Source organism: Clinocottus analis, unplaced genomic scaffold (assembly GCF_023055335.1).
Source record: "Clinocottus analis isolate CAN_PGR_092001 unplaced genomic scaffold, fCliAna1.0.p SCAF_1, whole genome shotgun sequence".
In the NCBI taxonomy this organism is placed as follows: domain Eukaryota; kingdom Metazoa; phylum Chordata; class Actinopteri; order Perciformes; family Cottidae; genus Clinocottus; species Clinocottus analis.
This window is the reverse complement of record NW_027175820.1, coordinates 13,114,216-13,131,933: the sequence shown is the minus strand read 5'-3', so window position 1 is coordinate 13,131,933 and position 17,718 is coordinate 13,114,216. Positions and strand designations below refer to the sequence as shown.

General features: G+C 40.6%; 2 protein-coding genes across 3 annotated transcripts; both read right to left on the bottom strand.

Moving 5' to 3' along the window:
• Positions 1-201: 201 nt before the first annotated feature.
• gnao1b (guanine nucleotide binding protein (G protein), alpha activating activity polypeptide O, b) lies at positions 202-7,505 on the bottom strand. Its single transcript, XM_068578400.1, has 8 exons — positions 7,141-7,505; positions 6,941-6,983; positions 3,718-3,859; positions 3,315-3,475; positions 3,094-3,222; positions 2,852-2,981; positions 1,994-2,147; positions 202-1,900 (listed from the first exon to the last, which is right to left on the bottom strand). The coding sequence occupies exons 1-8, from the start codon at positions 7,256-7,258 to the stop codon at positions 1,713-1,715; spliced, it is 1,065 nt and encodes a 354-aa protein (XP_068434501.1). The 5' UTR covers positions 7,259-7,505; the 3' UTR covers positions 202-1,712.
• Positions 7,506-9,412: 1,907 nt separating this feature from the next.
• Positions 9,413-16,810, bottom strand: tradd (tnfrsf1a-associated via death domain). 2 transcript variants are annotated; one of them, XM_068574165.1, is made up of 6 exons: positions 16,598-16,810; positions 13,828-13,932; positions 13,389-13,545; positions 12,975-13,255; positions 11,853-11,973; positions 9,413-9,947 (listed from the first exon to the last, which is right to left on the bottom strand). In XM_068574165.1, the coding sequence occupies exons 2-6, from the start codon at positions 13,918-13,920 to the stop codon at positions 9,655-9,657; spliced, it is 945 nt and encodes a 314-aa protein (XP_068430266.1). In that variant the 5' UTR covers positions 13,921-13,932; positions 16,598-16,810; the 3' UTR covers positions 9,413-9,654. The 2 variants fall into 2 exon arrangements, with proteins under 2 accessions (XP_068430266.1, XP_068430274.1); XM_068574173.1 differs by lacking the exon at positions 13,828-13,932.
• Between the last annotated feature and the right edge of the window lie 908 nt (positions 16,811-17,718).

Sequence of the window (17,718 nt, the reverse complement as noted above, 5' to 3'; positions counted from 1 at the left end):
ACTGAGCAATGAAGCATTAAAAGTGGTCCATTCTCATAATTGTCAGCCTAATTTCCCGGTCTAACCTCAATTCTCTGCAAAGATTAAAGCAGGTCAGTGTGTATTTAAACCTCTGCTGAGAGGATGGCGCTGCGAGCATGTTTGTCATCAACCCTTTTACCTTCGTCGGTGTAATCAGACTCAGACCACAAACGGCAGGAATAGTTAGGAAAAGTGTGGCTTTAATGTAAACACAACATTCGATTGGCTCAGCACAAACATTCCACATGAGAGCAACCAATAAACTACCAAATAGGATGGGGTGCAGCACAAAAACATTCACAGTAAAAAAAAATCTGGTATAATCATAATATATATACAGTACGGTGCTTTTAAGGTGAAAATGGAGATAGGATATAGGGACTGATATGTGATAGATAAGAGTATAGAGAGATGGGAGAATTTCTGGGTGCACAGGTGAAAATGAAGAGCTGTACTTTTTCTCTGTCAAAAGAGAAATGTGACAGACGGGGGAGGGGGGACGGCGTGGGGTTCGGGGGGGGGGGGGGGGGTAATGGTTCCCTGTTTACTTATCGCGGAAGAAGAGGGTTGGGGGAAACCCACGACTCCCCAGTCAGAGGCCGCCTCAAATGATATTGTTCTTGTGCAGTCTTCTACTTCTACAAAGATTCACATCGAAGGGTAAAGCACCACACAGAGAACAAGATGTCATTGGAGGGCTGCTTTCTACCCTCTGAACCATAGACAGGTGTCTGTGTACCCCCTGTTTGTCAGGAAATAAATATGTGGCACGGGATTTCAGGAGGTAGGAGGCATGTAGGGCATGAGGTTTAAATAAATAAATCATTCGATGATAATATGTTATTTAAATAATATTACTTAATAGTATGAACTTGAACTATGAATTCTGATTCTAATCTGTCCTCAGATGGTTGGCACCGATATGATGTTATTTTTATTTTTTTTAAGCTATCATTGGCTGCTAGGCATTTCCTCACGCTACAGGAGGCCAATGGAAATGGGTAGCCACTCTGAACAGAAGAATCCTCTCATTATATTTTAAAGTAAAAGAGAAAACAGAGAGTGGAAAAGACCTGCAGGCTACTCAGTCATGTGTGGTACTGAAGGAGAGGGAAGCTTTGTCCCTTCTGAAAGTTAAAATAGCCTCCTTCCCAACCATGACCCTCAGCCACGAGTACAGCACCTCCCCAACATCATCATCATCTCCACCTTCATACACACAGCAGCTCTTCAAACGCAGCACAACAGGCTATTTTCAGTACAGATATAAACGCCTCGAGACTTGCACATAAAAACGTCACATAAAGAATGGGACAGTAGTCCGCGCAGTGGTTAAAAATGACGTTGCACTCTCCTCGCGTTGCATTTCCGAGTTTTGCAAAACGAAGCTTCAGCTGAATACAACCCTGGTGCTGTCCCTTTTCACCTTCCAAGTTGTTGACAGTCATCAACGAAACATAAAACATTCAGCTCAAAAACACATTTTTATAAGACCAAACTGGGGTTGTATACTGAAATCAAAATGAGAGGAAGGGAACAAATCATGGCAAGAATCCAGTGTGGTGTCAGACGGCAGCTCTTTGGGTCCATTTGGACGTGTAGAATTACATATTAATGTGTTTAAGTATCATCAAAATTATCATTATTAACACCTCATACTCTCCATAACAACCTCTGTGCTTGGCCAGGCCTCAGTATAAGCCACAACCTCTAAGGTTGTTTGCAATAATGATGTCAGTGACAGCATCAAACACTACCTGGATATTTCCTGTGTCTGTGGCACAGGTCAGGTGACAGTAGATCTCCTTATTAGGAGAGCGGTTCTTACTCTCAAACTGAACCTGAATATATGCAGTAGCATCGTCGTAAGTATTAGCACCTAAAGACAAGACAGAGAGAAGAGCAGACAGCATGAAGGACCAACATGTATCACTTTGCTTGTGAGGAAGCTCTGCTTGAAGATGAAACTCACCTGTGTATTCTGGAAAACAGATCGTCAACGGTGACTTCTTGATCTTGTCACTAAACAGATCCTTCTTGTTGAGGAAGAGGATGATTGAGGTGTCGATGAAGAACTTGTTGTTACAGATGGAGTCAAAGAGCATGAGTGACTCATGCATGCGGTTCTGCAGGAAGTAGAGAAGAATAACTTAACTGAATGACAAAATGCCAGTTTAACAATGAATGAATGAAATGAAAAGTACTTTATTAATCTCCAAGGAGATTAAACAACTGTGAATTAAAACATTTATTATTAAAAAGGAACAGACAAATATACATTTAAATCTCAATGTCTCTCCTGGTATCCAAACCACAGGCACCAGGCTGACCACAGAGGAAGAAAGTAAAGAAATAATGTATTAAAAGATGACTAAATACATAATTTTACTGTTTGTTAGTGGTAGTTTTACTGTTTGTTCTCTACTGTTTCTGCTTACCCGGGACATTTTGGATTTATTCAAATTGAGGGTCTAAGGGTATTGTTAGCAAAATTGGGATATTAAAATCAGAGCATATGCTCTGTAATTATGTTTGACCTGAGGACAAGAAAAGACACAAAAAAAGTGTGCTGGCTTTGTCAAAATGTAACTGTAATTTTTTAAGCATTTGTTTTTAATAGATCAGTAACGGTAGTGTGCAGATGGGAAATCGAGACGGCGAGAGACAAAGGTCCAAAGCAAGGATATAAATGCATCCAGAATCAAATTGGCGCTGTTGCAAGTTGTTTGTCTAAACCATTCAGGAAACCGGGGAGTCTTTAATCAGTCAGAAGCCCTCAGTGAATTGTGCACCAGAGGGATTTAGGCTGAATCTACTGAGTCACACTTACAGTTGTTTCATCTTCATGGAGCACCTGGTCGTATCCACTCAGAGCAACACAGAAGATAATGGCAGTCACATCTTCAAAGCAGTGGATCCACTTCTTCCTCTCTGACCTCTGACCCCCAACGTCAAACAGCCTGGAAAAGGTGCAAGAAGTCAGTTCAGACATCGAGCTGTAATCCCTAAACCTAACCGTAAACACAATGCCAACGACAAAGGCCAAGTCGTCTTGCGCTGCATGTACCATACCTGAAATGGAGGTTTTTGAAGGTGAAGTGGGTTTCAACGATACCGGTAGTCTTCACTCGGGTTCTCAGGATGTCCTGCTCTGTGGGCTGGTAGTCTGATGCCCCAATCCGGTCTAGACTGTCCAGGTAGCTGATAGAGACAAAGATCAACAAGAATGTGGGTTAAAAGACTGGTGTCTCTTCTGCACATCAGGTTTCTTATAGTCCTTTTGCTCCACTCACTATTGAGCAGAGTCGTTGAGTTGGTATTCCCGAGCGCGGCTGAAGCACTCCTGAGTCCCAGCATCGGTCCATACACGCAACATAGCAGTGAGAAGCTCTGCAGAGTACGGCTCTGTGTCCTCCATACGACTGACCACATCGCACACCAGCTTAGCATCGGCCTGGACGAAAATGTTTCATAAGATCAGAGAATTAGGAGCAAACTTATATCTGTGGTTTAATGTTGTTGTAGTGAACTTCTAGGTTTCATAAAATGACAGTTCCAGTTTCACTCCCGGTTAATGTGAGTGACATCAACTAGATGTCTTAATCCAATGGATAAATATCCAATTTCAACCCTTAAATATAAATAAAATATCATTTAGAGTCAGTAGGTGAGCATTTGAGCTGGAGAGTGACTAACTTTTCTATCCTTGTCTCCAAACTCGATGCCCAGTGAGTCCATGGCTCGGAGGATGGCCGCCAAGCTCTGGATGGTGTTGCTGTAGACCACAGGCTTATACTGCTTCACATCATCCCCAGAAAAGCCATCTTCATGGATAATCCTGCAGGCGCAAAGAGATATTAGCACAAAGACACATGTATGGATTTAAGAGAATAACCATCACATATCCATATGTCCATACAGACCAAGATTATTGTGTTTATTACAAAGACAGGTCCACATATTCTAGCAGAGCGTTTTATTCTGTGTGTGTGTGTGTGTGTGTGTGTGTGTGTGTGTGTGGGGTGTGTGTGTGTGTGTGTGTGTGTGTGTGTCCCAGGTGATATTTGGCTTCAAACACAACACATATTATTGTCCCCTCTCTCTTTTTCCAACCATCTCTACCTAAAACGCATCTTTCAGTGTGTCAGTTTATAATGGGATGGGCATTGATCACATTCTCAGTCTGCGATGTGTAATTGGACAGTAATGTGATATTCAAGCCATTTATAATTTATGATGGGCGATGGAGTGGAATCAGTCAGAGCACTAATCAAACCTACCACACAGATCTGTACTGTTACATTTAGTGCGGCACAGTTAAACTGCTTATAGTCTGGTCATCATTAAATTGTCCATCAGCACACCCTCCTCGCCCTGACCTCATGTCCACTGAATCTTTTAAATATATCAGTCATAACTTCCTGACACATTGAAACTTCACCAGCTTCTTGTCGCCTCTTTTATGAGCCGTGCTTGATTTTTGAGGAGGAAAATAAATTAGGGAAAATATTTTTTCACCTGCATTCCCTCGAGCAGTGCCCGTTATGAAAATATGTTTTACTGGCCACCTTTAGTAACATCATACAAAATTACAGTTTTATGAAATAAAATATTAGCCCTCAGGGGAAAAGAACAGAGGTGCAGTTTCACACTGCAAAGGCCATTGGATAGTTTAAGGATATAACCAACAATAAAAACATTTATTATCAATTAATGTGTTGATTAATTGTTTAGTCCAAAACCTAAAAGTACAGTATTCAAATTATTATAATTCAAGAAAAAGAAAAGCATCAAACCCTCACATTTAAGTAGCAGGAAGCATTGAATGTTTTGGATTTTTGCTAAACACAAATGACTGAAGGGATCATTTGATCATAAGAATAGTTGCAGAATGAATATGTCAATAAACTAATTGATTAATCAACTTACTGCTCCAGAGCTAAAATAATTGTGACTATAGGTCCAACGTGCTTATGGGAAACTTAAGAAGTGCATTTAATTTACATTGTGTGCATTCAGTGTATGCAAGATACTTATAGGCCTCACAAGCCACAGGAATTAAAATTACAGAAACTAACGATTATATACTTTATTGGTTATTCAGCAAATTATTTATTGATACCTCAATTAATTGTTCAATAAAGATTTTTGTTAAAGTAGTTTGGGGCACATCGTTGGGGCACATCTTCCTGTAATTTCGTTCCAACCATGCAGCAGTCCAAAATGTAAAGATGGTTATAATAGAGAAGTAAGAAAGCAAATATTCACATTTAATAAAGACAGAAAAGGGATTTATATCATGTTTTACTTGTAGAAATGACTTAAACCCTTAAAAGGTTATCAAACTGCAGATTCATTTTTTATTTATTTGACTAATCTTTGTAGCAATATTGTTCAATATGTGGCGAGTGATAAAAACTTAACTGATCAATCATAGTGTCCAAAAAAGTCTAAAAATAGACAATGAAGTGGCTTCTTGTTTCATTCATTCATTTCAAACATCAAAACTACTCCAATGTGTTAATCTTTCCAGCTAAGAAACTCAATTATTACATTTGCTGACCATTTAAAGTTTTTTTTTAAATCGTTTTGCTCGAAATTTTCTGCGGCCTTTCAGACTCTCTCTCTCCCTGTTTTGGTCTCTGAAACACACGCACACACACACACACACACACACACACACACACACACACACACACACACATATACACACACACACACACACACACACTACAGCAGGTGTAGTTTCACTCTCTTTGTAATTAAAACCTCCACACACATCCATGCCCGGATCACACATTTTAAATGATCATCCTTCATACTAACTTACATCACCTAACTATGATAATATTGATGATGATAAGTGGTCATATTACAACAGAGCATGCTAAACGTGCCCCCCAACACCTAAACTTTATGACCCTCACTTGGTAGGCAGGCAACACCCATCCATCTGCGGCTTGTTGAGGCTAAAACAAACCCTGAAACGTATTTGTAAACACTATTTGGACCCAGTGTCTTGTGTTCAGGGCACAGCAGTGATTTATGGACGACCAGAGACCATGCACAGGGAGGGTAATGAGGTGAAGGGAAGAGGAGGAAGCAGGGCATGGAGGAAAGAAGTAAGGGAGGGAGGGAGGGAGGGAGGGAGGAAGAGAGGAAGGGAGGGTGCAGTCAGTGCATTGCAGGCCGGGATGCGCTGAGCAGAACAGAGGCAGAGAGAAACACTGCTGCTCGGGGAGATGTTGAACAAGACAACATGTACAACCTACAGCGGACCGTGCCTTTTCCCCAGTAACATATCTAGAAACTTAACTAAGAGGGTTAGAGAAAATAACAACAGTGATTTAAAACATCAAAAGATGATTTAGCTTAGACAGGGAAGGTTTAGATGCGGTTTTAGAAGCCATATTTCTGCGTAAATCCGCTTTATAGTCAAAGTACTCCCGGCGATATCGGGCACTTAAAGCCATTAAGATTAAAAGCAGAGGTATTCACTAATGGAGCTGTAGTGACCTCAATGTAATTCACACACACACACAGGCATAACACGCACGCGCACGCGTACACACACACACACACACACACACACACACACACACACACACACACACACACAGAGGAACAACACCCACATATCACCAGTCGCACATTCACTGTAGTCAAGTAAAACCCTCGTTAACTACATTTCAGCACCCAGGCAGTGAACAGCACCCTGAGGCGCCCCGGGGCGGCCTCCGCAGCCTCGCTGTCCGTCTGAAGGAGGTGCTCGAGTCACCGGCACTCCTCCGGTGCTATACGGCCTCTCGAAACATGGCGGCTCAACCTGCCTTAGCACAGATATGGGAGGCGCAATCTCGGGCCTTTTACTCAGGCGGAGTCGGAGAGGGTTAAAAGAAGCAGAACAAGAGACACTCACTTCATCTGTTTGACGATGGTGCTTTTACCGGACTCCCCGCCGCCTGTAAAGAACGGAGGGCAGAGTGAGACCCGGCAGTGAAATCAGAACCACGGAGAGCACCTCCGCCCCATGCAGTCCCACCACAAACCGAGCCGCGCCGTGCCGCGCCGCGCCGAGGCGCGGCAGCAGCCCCGCGGCCGGAGAGGCTCCTCTCTTACCGAGCAGCAGCAGCTTGACGTCCTTGGCGGCGACCACCCCGTCCTCCTTCAGGTTTCTCTCGATGGCCTTGCTCCGGTCCAGAGCAGCGCGCTCCTCGGCGCTCAGTGTACATCCCATGTTTCCAGGCGAATGAGCAATCCCGTCGTCTCTCCGGTCCGCCCTGTCCCTCACCGACTCTCAATCAGTGCGCTGTCTCTCACTCGAGCTCTCCTCCTGCGCTGTCTGCTACAGCATTAGGCCCGGATTGAGGGCAAAACAGAGCCGGGATCCCGAAACGGTGTTTTCTCCGTGACTCTGTATGCGCCTCTCTCGCTCCGTCTCCTCTCTCAGAGGGGGTTGGGGGGTGGGGTCGTTGTGCTCGAGCCTGCGGGGTTGGGGTTGTTGTTAGGTGGGGAGGGGGGGGGCTCTCTCTCCCTCTCTCTCTCTCTCTCTCTCTCTCTCTCTCTCTCTCTCTCTCTCTCTCTCTCTCTCTCTCTCTCTCTCTCTCTCCCTCTCTCTCTCTCTCTACAGGGCGGTGCTGGTGGTGATGATGACAGCGAGAGCGAGCGATTTCATCGTAGCTGTCCACGAAGGCAGGCAGGAGGCGCGCGAGAGGACGAGGAGTGAAGCAGAGCTGGCTGCGCGAGACTCAACCTAACGCGGAAAATCTCGTTTACGTCACAGCAACCGGGCTTTAATCACATCCCGTGAAAGATTATTCAAATGAAAGAGCCGTTTAAATGGCAAATGTTGCCCTCTTGTCTCGTGGCATTAATGGTAGTAGTTGAAATTAAAAAGCCTCAAACACTCATAGTCGTTTATTCTACACGTACCGCACTAGCGTGTAATTACACAAACAGGCCTGGCACACACGTGTGATGGCGTAAGCAGCACAATATTAACGGTTTCTTTTAATTAGCCGACATAAAATATAGGCGGTTCATCAATTGTTTGTTTAGCTTTACAATAAAGTAAAAAAAAGGACTGTAGAGGAGTTGGACCTTGAGATCACGTTCTTACGTAAAATATGCCTCTAGGCTACAAATACACTGTTATAAGTAAAGGTCCTGCATTAAAAAAATGGTACGTTTGTACTTCATAAGATTATGAAAGGCGTTGTATAATACCGAGATATGTAAAGGAAGAACTGGGCCTAAATACAGATTTTTAATTAACGAAGCCATGGGAAAGGGAAGCGAGAGGCTCCACCTAGAAAACATAAAATACCTTTAAATTCTGTTAGTGCTTGAGTAAATTCATAGAGTAAGTACCTATTCGCTTTCCAGTTCTCTTGATCATGAAATAAAATACATTTGCTTTCAATCCCCAATATGTACAATGTTTTTGTTCGGGGTAGAACATCAACTCAACATTTTGTAAACTCACAAAATTACCAGAAGTTTGACTTCTGACATAATCTCAGTCTATACCAGACGATTGTTTATAATGACTTAAAATGTGTATGTCTATGTTGGGGGTTGTAGCTGTACTATATAGAAATTATACGAGTGTGTGTGTGTGTGTGTGTGTGTGTGTGTGTGTGTGTGTGTGTGTGTGTGTGTGTGTGTGTGTGTTAAAAGCTTCTAATCCACACATCACATCTGGATGGATGGTCAAGTAGAGTAACACAGGAGGGGGGGGGGGGCTTTCACAGTGGATCTGAATGGAAACCAGCAGAGGAGCTCAACCTGAGGAGACTCTGTCCATCAGCTGAGCTGAGATAAAAATCTCTGAAAAACACATACCTCAGCCTTGCCCTCAACCTTTCTGCCCTTGGGCTCCCACAATGCGACACATGCAGACCCATATACACATTCAGCAACATAATCAGCACAGTTTAATCATATGAGCATGTGCACGTGTGTGAGTGGCAGGGAGTGATGGTAGGGAGGGAGGATTAACACAAAATTATACCTGAGGGAATTTTCACAAAATTATGTTTTCAGATTTAATTACACTAATGCATTAAACACAAACATAAGGACTTTTTTTGAAACAACCATTTTAATTTGTATGCAACCATTCTGTATGAAACAAAATTTAATAACTTTCAATTGTGGTAGGTTTCATCTGTAAAATGACATCAAGCACATAAACAGTTTTAACAGTGCATTTAACTCAAGACAGCATGTCCTTTAAACAGTGATGACAGATCATTTCCTATAAATGAAACAATACCGCTAATTATTGAAAAGCAAATCATGATATAAATCAATTCTCACAGATGTGTTCACACAATAAAAAAGTGTATGTCTGACAAGTGCACACACACACTCTCTCTCTCTCACTCTCTCTCACACACACACACACACACACACACACACACACACACACACACACACACACACACACACACACACACACACACACACACAGGAATGATTTTGATTGACATGCAGTCAATCAAGAAGAAACGCATGCTGTATATGATAAGCAGGCAGGACAATGTCAACCGCTCCTCATGCAGAGAGGATCTGTCAACCCCTCAGTTTTCAAAACTCGTACACACAGAACAAAAGCACACAGAGTTATTCTCATGGCTGTATCTCCAGAATATTTTCAGCCAGATTGGTGAGTTTGCAGTCCTCCAGTGCTTTGACCAGTCGGCTCAGCTTGGCTGCTCTCCCCTCTGCCTGGATGAAGCGACTGAGCAGCTGATAGGCTTGCTCATACAGCCCTTCTCTCTCGTACTCGTAGGCCAGGTTGTCTATGGCCAAACACTTCAGAGCCCGGCAGCTCTTCCCCAGGGCCCTCCCTACATGCTTCCACTGACGGCCCACTCCGTTAGAAAAGCTCTGGACATCTCCTGCAGTCAGCATTCGGTCCTCTGATGGGCCAAAGAGTAAAAGATGAAGGGAAAAGAGTTAGCATTAATTATGAGTTGTGTTTTTGAAGTGACAAATGTAAGTCCAATATTAAATTAAGTGTCTATGACAACTTAGAAAGTGCTATATGAAATATTTTATTATTATTATTATTATTATTATTATTATTATTATGAACTGTCTTTAAAGTCTGATTTGGTGTCTTTAGCTGCTAAATGCTCCACTATGTTCACCAGCTAGTTAATGACTGTGTCTGTCTGCTGTTTGTTGCTGAGCAGAGGTCTAAAACTGTTAAAGTGGAGGTCATAAAACCAAAACAGTGATCTAATACGTGCTAAAATGCTCCTTAAAGCTGAGTGGAGATGAAGATAATTCTCTGAGTTTTTTCAAAACAAGCGACAGCTTTCACATTATTCAGTGACGAAAACCATTCCCGATACAAAAATATTGACTTGTGCGTCTTCATGGTTGTAAACATGCTGCCACCTGAGAACTGTCCGGGGAAAGAGATCAGAGCATTTAAAATTGCATGAATTTGGGCTTGTCATGTATTAAGAGAAATCCATTAGTAATTAATACATTTATTTCATTTCAAATTTGGCTTACTACAAAATCATGTTTCATTATCAGAGTCAACTAGAAACCAGGTCAGTCTGGGCTGTTGGAGCCTTGAAGGAGGCACTCAGGGAACAGAAGTCCCTGATGCCCAGACACAGTTGTGTTTCTGAGGAAGCTGAAACTGCATTTACATGAACTGAAATCAAATCTTTAATTAACGAAAATAGAAAATCAAATTAACTTTCAAGACAGTCTAATGCCTCATCAGTTAATGTTAATTTAACAGTTCAATATGAGGTCGACAAATTCAAATCAATGCAATCCAAATACATTATCTGCTCTCACTAATCTCTTGCCATAGACCGACCATCAATTTATAAAAGGTTGGATTAGAGATTCAGATGACAAAAAGCTCTGAATGCTGTCAGTGTCGGATGTTGTGTTAACAACATAGATAATGTCTTGTTTCCATCTTGCAACATGGATAATGTGTGGCATTATAAACTTTTGGTCCACAGACCAATAGGGGTGGGAATTACCAGAGGTCCCACAATAAAATTTTATCACAATACTTGAGTCCCAATTCGATACTATCACGATACTGCAATATATTCCCTTTTTTCCACAACAAATTGTCCCCAAAGGAAAAGTTTGTCAACTATTGTATCGAAGAGGATAAGGTTTTCAGTCTGTTCATCTTACATCAATCAAAAAACAATTGATTTCATTATTCAAGGACCAAAAAGTTTATAATTGATATCATAAAACATCGATACTCTGCTTCCGTGTATCGATACAATATCGCCACGCAAAATATCGCGATACTATGCTGTATTGATTTTTCCCCCACGCCTACAGACCAACAAATCTCAGATTCTGAGGCTTCAAATGAAGACATGAACAACGATTTCAAACGATTGAACCTTCAGAATGTACAAACATGCAGTTTTGACACAAATGTTGCATACGATAAATACCATCTGGTGCTCTGTCTCATGGATTTTATTTTACTAGCAAGTTTCTTATCTGAACTTCCGTCCAACACGTTGGATGAAGTGAAACACATGGCTGCCTGGAAGACAGGAAATCAATTAAAATCTTATGGTATGCTTTGGGAAATGATTGGAAGAAATGTAGCATTGAAGTATTTTTTTTATATGCTGTATTGAAAGTGGACAGCATTCAGAAGACGTGTGCTTCTGAATCTCAGAATATAAGTCACCAAGCACCTTAAGTTTTTTTTAGATGCTTTTTAATCTCCAGCGTGACCTTGGCAAAAAATCTGGCAGAAAGTCTGTGAAGGCCAATTTACACAAGGCTCAAAAGTAGAAATGGTTGTCTCGCCTCACCAAACACTTTATTCTGAAATTTGAAGCAGTTGCTGGGGACGGGACACTCTTCCTGTCTGGCCGAGCCACGGGCCAGCTGCTCCTCGAGATGATCAATCTCCTCATCGCGTAGACGTTCCGGCTGACACAAAATGACAAAGTTCACGCACACTGATAAAAAGCAATGACAACATTCAGGTGAACGCACCCTCTTTTTCTCTTGTTTTTGTGAGTTTACATCCTGCCACCCACAGGACTGACATAACAAAACTAAAGCTAAGTAAAGTGAGAAAAAAACATCAACAACAATAGCAATTTTTACTTAATGCAAACAATGATCACTAAGAGTAACATATAATACAAACATAATAAAGCATTTTAACAGTGTAATGTTAGAAAAAGAGGATAAAACTATGGTAATTATAGTCAGTGAGTGACCAGAAATTCTGAAGTATCATATAACGTGACCTTAGAAATCCTTATCAAATGTTTTACATTGTTATATTTATTGATTAATCATAGTTGGATATGTATGAGTCCTTCTGACTATGATGGTAAAATGCTATGAGCAGTATGTAACGTATGCCGAAATCTTTTTTAATACATTTTATACCAGCAGGAAATAATACAAACGATCTGGTGACAGATGCCAAACTAGAGAAGTTTTTCCAAATATTTTCTTGGATAATATTATATGGCCTCATTAAAGATTGATTCCTCGATATGAAAACATCAAACTGGAGTTTTAATATGAAATTCAGTTTTGTTTCAGTCTGATTGTGGAGGGAATTATAAAAATACTTTGTGGAGGAGATGATGAGTAACGTCGGCAAGTTCTCTTGGATTCCCAAAAATGATAAATAGTGCAGAAATAACAACTAGTATTTACTTTTTTCTTTGATCAATGTGGAAAAAGTTTCATCATGAACAGAAATTTTTTGTAGGCGGGATACATCACTCGCTAGTGTTTGGTTAAGCCAAAACAAAACAAAATCACATTAATAAATCAGCTGACATAAACACAACCCTAACAAAATCACATTAATAAATCAGCTGACATCAACACAATGTCAGGCTGAAGGAATGCCTTGATACTGCATCTCAAATTGCAAAAGAAAAGACAAACAAAGAAGTCAAGTATACCTGTGACAGATGGATGTGCTGTAGGCAAAGATCCAGCTGGTCCAGATAGAGATCGAGGATGTGTGTGCTGGCCTTGAGCTGAGTTTCCACTGTGAACTCTTGGGGAAGAGTAAGAAGCCGGAAGGCGTGTTGAGAGAGGGACTGACGCACCGCTCCAGAGCTGTAGCTCTCCAGGAACTGCTGACATGCTGCCACATCCTCAAACTTCACCTCCACTCCCAGAAAGGGGTCGGCATCATGGAACTTAAGTATCTCATAACCATCCAGACCTCCCGCAGAATCTGACCACATAAAATACAGATTAATAAACATGACAACCAAGAAAATGCAGATGTATCACGATGAAGGCATCTTTCATCTGAATTAGTATACAAGGCATGCTGAGAGGAGCTTAACTCGTGGGGGGCGGCTCACCTATAAGTGTCAGCTTGATGACTTTGAAAACGATGAACTTTCCCTGTTCTCTGTCTTTGAAGAGAGAGAGCAGGTTCACACCAGGGCAGAGAGACTGCAGAAACATGACGGCGCATCCAGTCCACGGCCCACGATCCACAGTCTTATCTGCCATCTTCTGAACACAACATGAAAGCAACACAAGTCACTAAGAGTAATTAGTTAAATTGTGTGTTAGGTTGTTTTGAAATATGGCAGAGAAAGAATCATTATCTCCACATTGTGTTGGTCACGTTCCTCTTCATAACATCATCACAACACTGACTGGGACTAAAGGTATTTGCTGTGTGTACGCAGCTCTTCCCAACATATGTGTTAACTGTGTTCTAAATCAGAAGAAAGTAAAAGAGCCCTGAACTTTAAACAGGTTCAAAGTAAAAACCCTGAGAGGTTTACATACCAAAAGCCCTGCTGTGACATTGAGAGTTGGGAAGGTCAAGATGTGGCCATCTTTTAGATCAGCGGTGTGTTTCATTGCCTTCATGATGCTCATCCCATGAAATGCCTAGATTGTCCACATTTCCTCAATTAGTGTGAAAGTGAACATGAACAGTTGTTTCTTTTGTATTTCATTTTGATTGTGAATCCAGCTGTCAATGAACTGGACTGACAAAGTAATGTATGTCCCTGTGTGTATTTGTAGTGTCTGTATGATTGCTGCATCATCCTATTGTATTTATCCTAATAAATGGCACAAATCCCCAAATATATATTTTTTTTAAATATAAGTGACTGATCGTGTTTGTCTTGTTTTTAATTAGTGCTATCATTACATAATACTGTAAACATTTTATATGATCATATAGTATGTTCATATATCATGGCACCTGAATAAAACTAAAACCCACATAGGTCGACACTGTCAAAGGATTAGTGAACCAGCAATACACAATATTCATGATCTCATTCAATATCTTACCATTGTGTGACAACTTAATTTATTTATAGGTAAACAAAAATAAGTACCCAAGTTTAATATGCAATTTAACAGCAGCTGATATTTGAGTGTAGCTTTAAAGGAATCAGGTTGAGTGGTTTCTGTGTGCTTTCTCGTGGACATTTAATATGTGAGATTACAATTGTTTGCATAACTCTTAAGCACAGTTGCAAAACATTCACTGGTTCAGCTTCTTAAATGTGAGGATGTGTTTTTTCTATGATTGAATATCTTTGGTTATCTATTACATCACCTCTGGCTCTGTAATATTGTAAGAAGCATGTATCAATGTTGTTGAAACGATACTGAATAAATTATTAAACACATGTGGTGACTAAAAACGTTGATATTGTTTTGGTTACACAACAACTGCACTAAATTGTCCATAACATTTTGAAATTGATGAAATGTTCAATATGTGCTTTTTCTTTCAACTGAGGCAGACTAAACCATGTCCAATCCAAGCGAAGAGAAAAATAAATCGTGCAACCTCTCTAAATATACATGTGACCACGGGAAATATGTTTCCTCTTAGAGTTAAACCAACTTCTGTCCTTGTGTTCCCTGGTTGCCTCGGCTTCACTCCTCTTTAACCTTTTTACTCCAGCCTCCTTTTGAAACCCTCATTACATAAAAACATGTTTAATCTCAGTCCTCCCCTCCCCCGTCGAGCCCCTAACTGCTGTACACGCCCGTTAGCCCGTTAGCACTCTAGGTGCTGTCTCTATGGACAGGATGCAGAAAGAGCATCCTCTGAGCTGGATTATATGCATGTCCTCATATTTCACTAATACACAGTATACTTGGCGGCTGGCTCGACAGGAATCTCCACAACTTATCCAGTATATAATTATGTGCTATCCTATCTACCGGTACTCTGAAAATATACTGTGAGATTTGTTCAACAGCTATATGAGGATTAAGTGATCATCGGGAGCTTAAAATATATCATTTAGCTTTTGCTGTCAAAAGGCAACCCCGAGTATTCCCTGGACAGCTTGGCTGACATTTGGGTGAAATATATTGATTCACACAAGGATGTCAATAACTTAACATTCATGTGACGATAGGATTTGTACTTTTTTCTGTTGTTGTTGTCTTTAATGCTTATAGCTCTGGATGTAAACTTAACGGACCAAAAGATCTGTTGATTATCTTTTGATGAATAAAGTGTCATATTGCCAATGCACAGGTTGTGTGGGGGCTTGAAGGAAAGTAAGGAAATGTTTCCAATCTGTCACAAAACAATACCCACAGGGGTATACACACTCATAGAAACAGTTATTGATCAAAGTCATCAGTACCGCTACCCATACTGGCGGAGAAAAGCTTTCTTTATAGCATTACTTAGTGATCTGACCAACCAGAGACCGGAAGCATCAGTTTAGAAAATCAACAGAAAAAGTAAGTGGCAACCATGTTAGCGTGCGGAAATAATTAGTCAATCAATCCAGTCACAGAAAACAAGTATTAAAAAAAATCAAATCCGTGCTTTCCAGTAACAGTATTTTAAGTGTGAAACTTTCTTTGATTTTGTTTTCACAGAGGTTTCACGCTGAGCTGGTCAGATAGGCCTCAGCTGCTCTGTGGCAGGGATTAAACAGAGCATTTAAGGGATCTCTTTACAATTAGTATGAATGGATACAAAAAACAATGACAGAGAGTAGAAATGCTTTTAACATACATGGGCTTGTGTGTTGTTTTGAGAGTTTTAAACTTCATTTGAACCTTTTCTTTAAATGAGTGAAGCTCCTGTGAAACTACTGTCACTCATGTTGTGTACAGCAGAGACACCTGTATGGTATAAATGCCTCCATGTGTTACTATAATGTCAAGGGGGTAAATACAGGCCGACAGTTAAAGAAAGTGGTTGCTGTAGTAATGTCACACGTGACTTTCTGACGTGAAGTTAGCGTGTTACTTCCTGTTGGCGTGAATATGTGATCAATAACTTTACAGGCACATTGCAGCTTGATCGGAGACGTGAACCGTGTAATTTTTAAAAGCGAAAGTTGTGTTTCCTTTACAAGACGTGAAAGGAGGTCGGCCTTGGATTGTGTTGATAAACCTCACGGCGTAACTGAACACAACTGCCGTAAAACGTCGGCCACGGTACGACAAATAAAGTGCTGAAAGTGTTTACGTCACTGCTCAGCCACTGACGTGGTTTCTAAATCACCATTCCGTATAGTCACTGTACAGTAAGTCGTTGTTAAAGTGGGTACAAACTTACCTTAAAACTTTTTTTATATTGTTCGATGGATTGACGCTTCCTCCTGCGGGATCACACCCACTGACACGTCATAACTTCGTGGCCTCCCATTGGCTGAGCTTGGGTCAAAGAAAGGCTCCGATTGGTGTATTAACATGCCGCCTTCGGGGCGAGATCATGACGGGAAGGAAGTGATTTTTTTTATTATTATTTTCAATGTAGGAATAGAATTTAGGGCAAAATATCTTATTTGGTTTAACATGAACATTCCCTCGTTATCATTCATTTTGACTGAAATATAAACATACGGGTTGATGAGTTGAAATAATGAGTGAAATAAGATGTCAAAGACGTGGCTAAGGCAAAGCAACTGTGACAGTGTTACTGTAATTCATGGCAACAGGAATACACAATGCTGTCAATTTTCAAAGCTACACCGATTTTTTTCTATTACCCAATGTTTGCGTTTGGTTTGTATAGTGTATTACTATACTTACTATTACTATACTATACTATTACTATTGCCAAATCTTTTCTGTTTTTGTGTAAACAGCTGCTGAAAAACCACAACAATATAACGCATGGAATTGACAAGTGTGACAATGAAAAGGAAACTTTTGCTGCCAGAATAATTAACAGATTACTAATTGAAAATTAATAAGCAACTTTTTCTATTATCCAATTAAATAGACAATATTTCATTACAAAAACTATTCTGCTCTGTTTTTTACATCTATTGACTCGTCTTATGTTTTGCACTTGAACTTTTTAACACTGACACAACAGGCAACCTATAACATTTAATAATTCAGTTTAATTAATGACAAGAGCTGGGACAGAACTGTATCATTCCAGCTTCACTCAATTGTCATCTCGCACCCAATCCAAATAGCAGTGCCAATTTAACCAAAATCATTGATTTTTATTCTTAATAAAATAAGACATACAGAAAGGGGCAATCTAATCTGACTAAAAAAACTCAACAGACCTTTAAGGAACTGACAATTTTCAAACGGGTATCCCGAAACAATATCTTTTTGAACAGAAGTATAATTCAGTTTCAAGAGTAACTGGTGCGGTCCAGTAAAAAAAGGGTTTGTGGCTTAATTCCCAGCTCAAGTGTTCTTAAACGAAATACTACG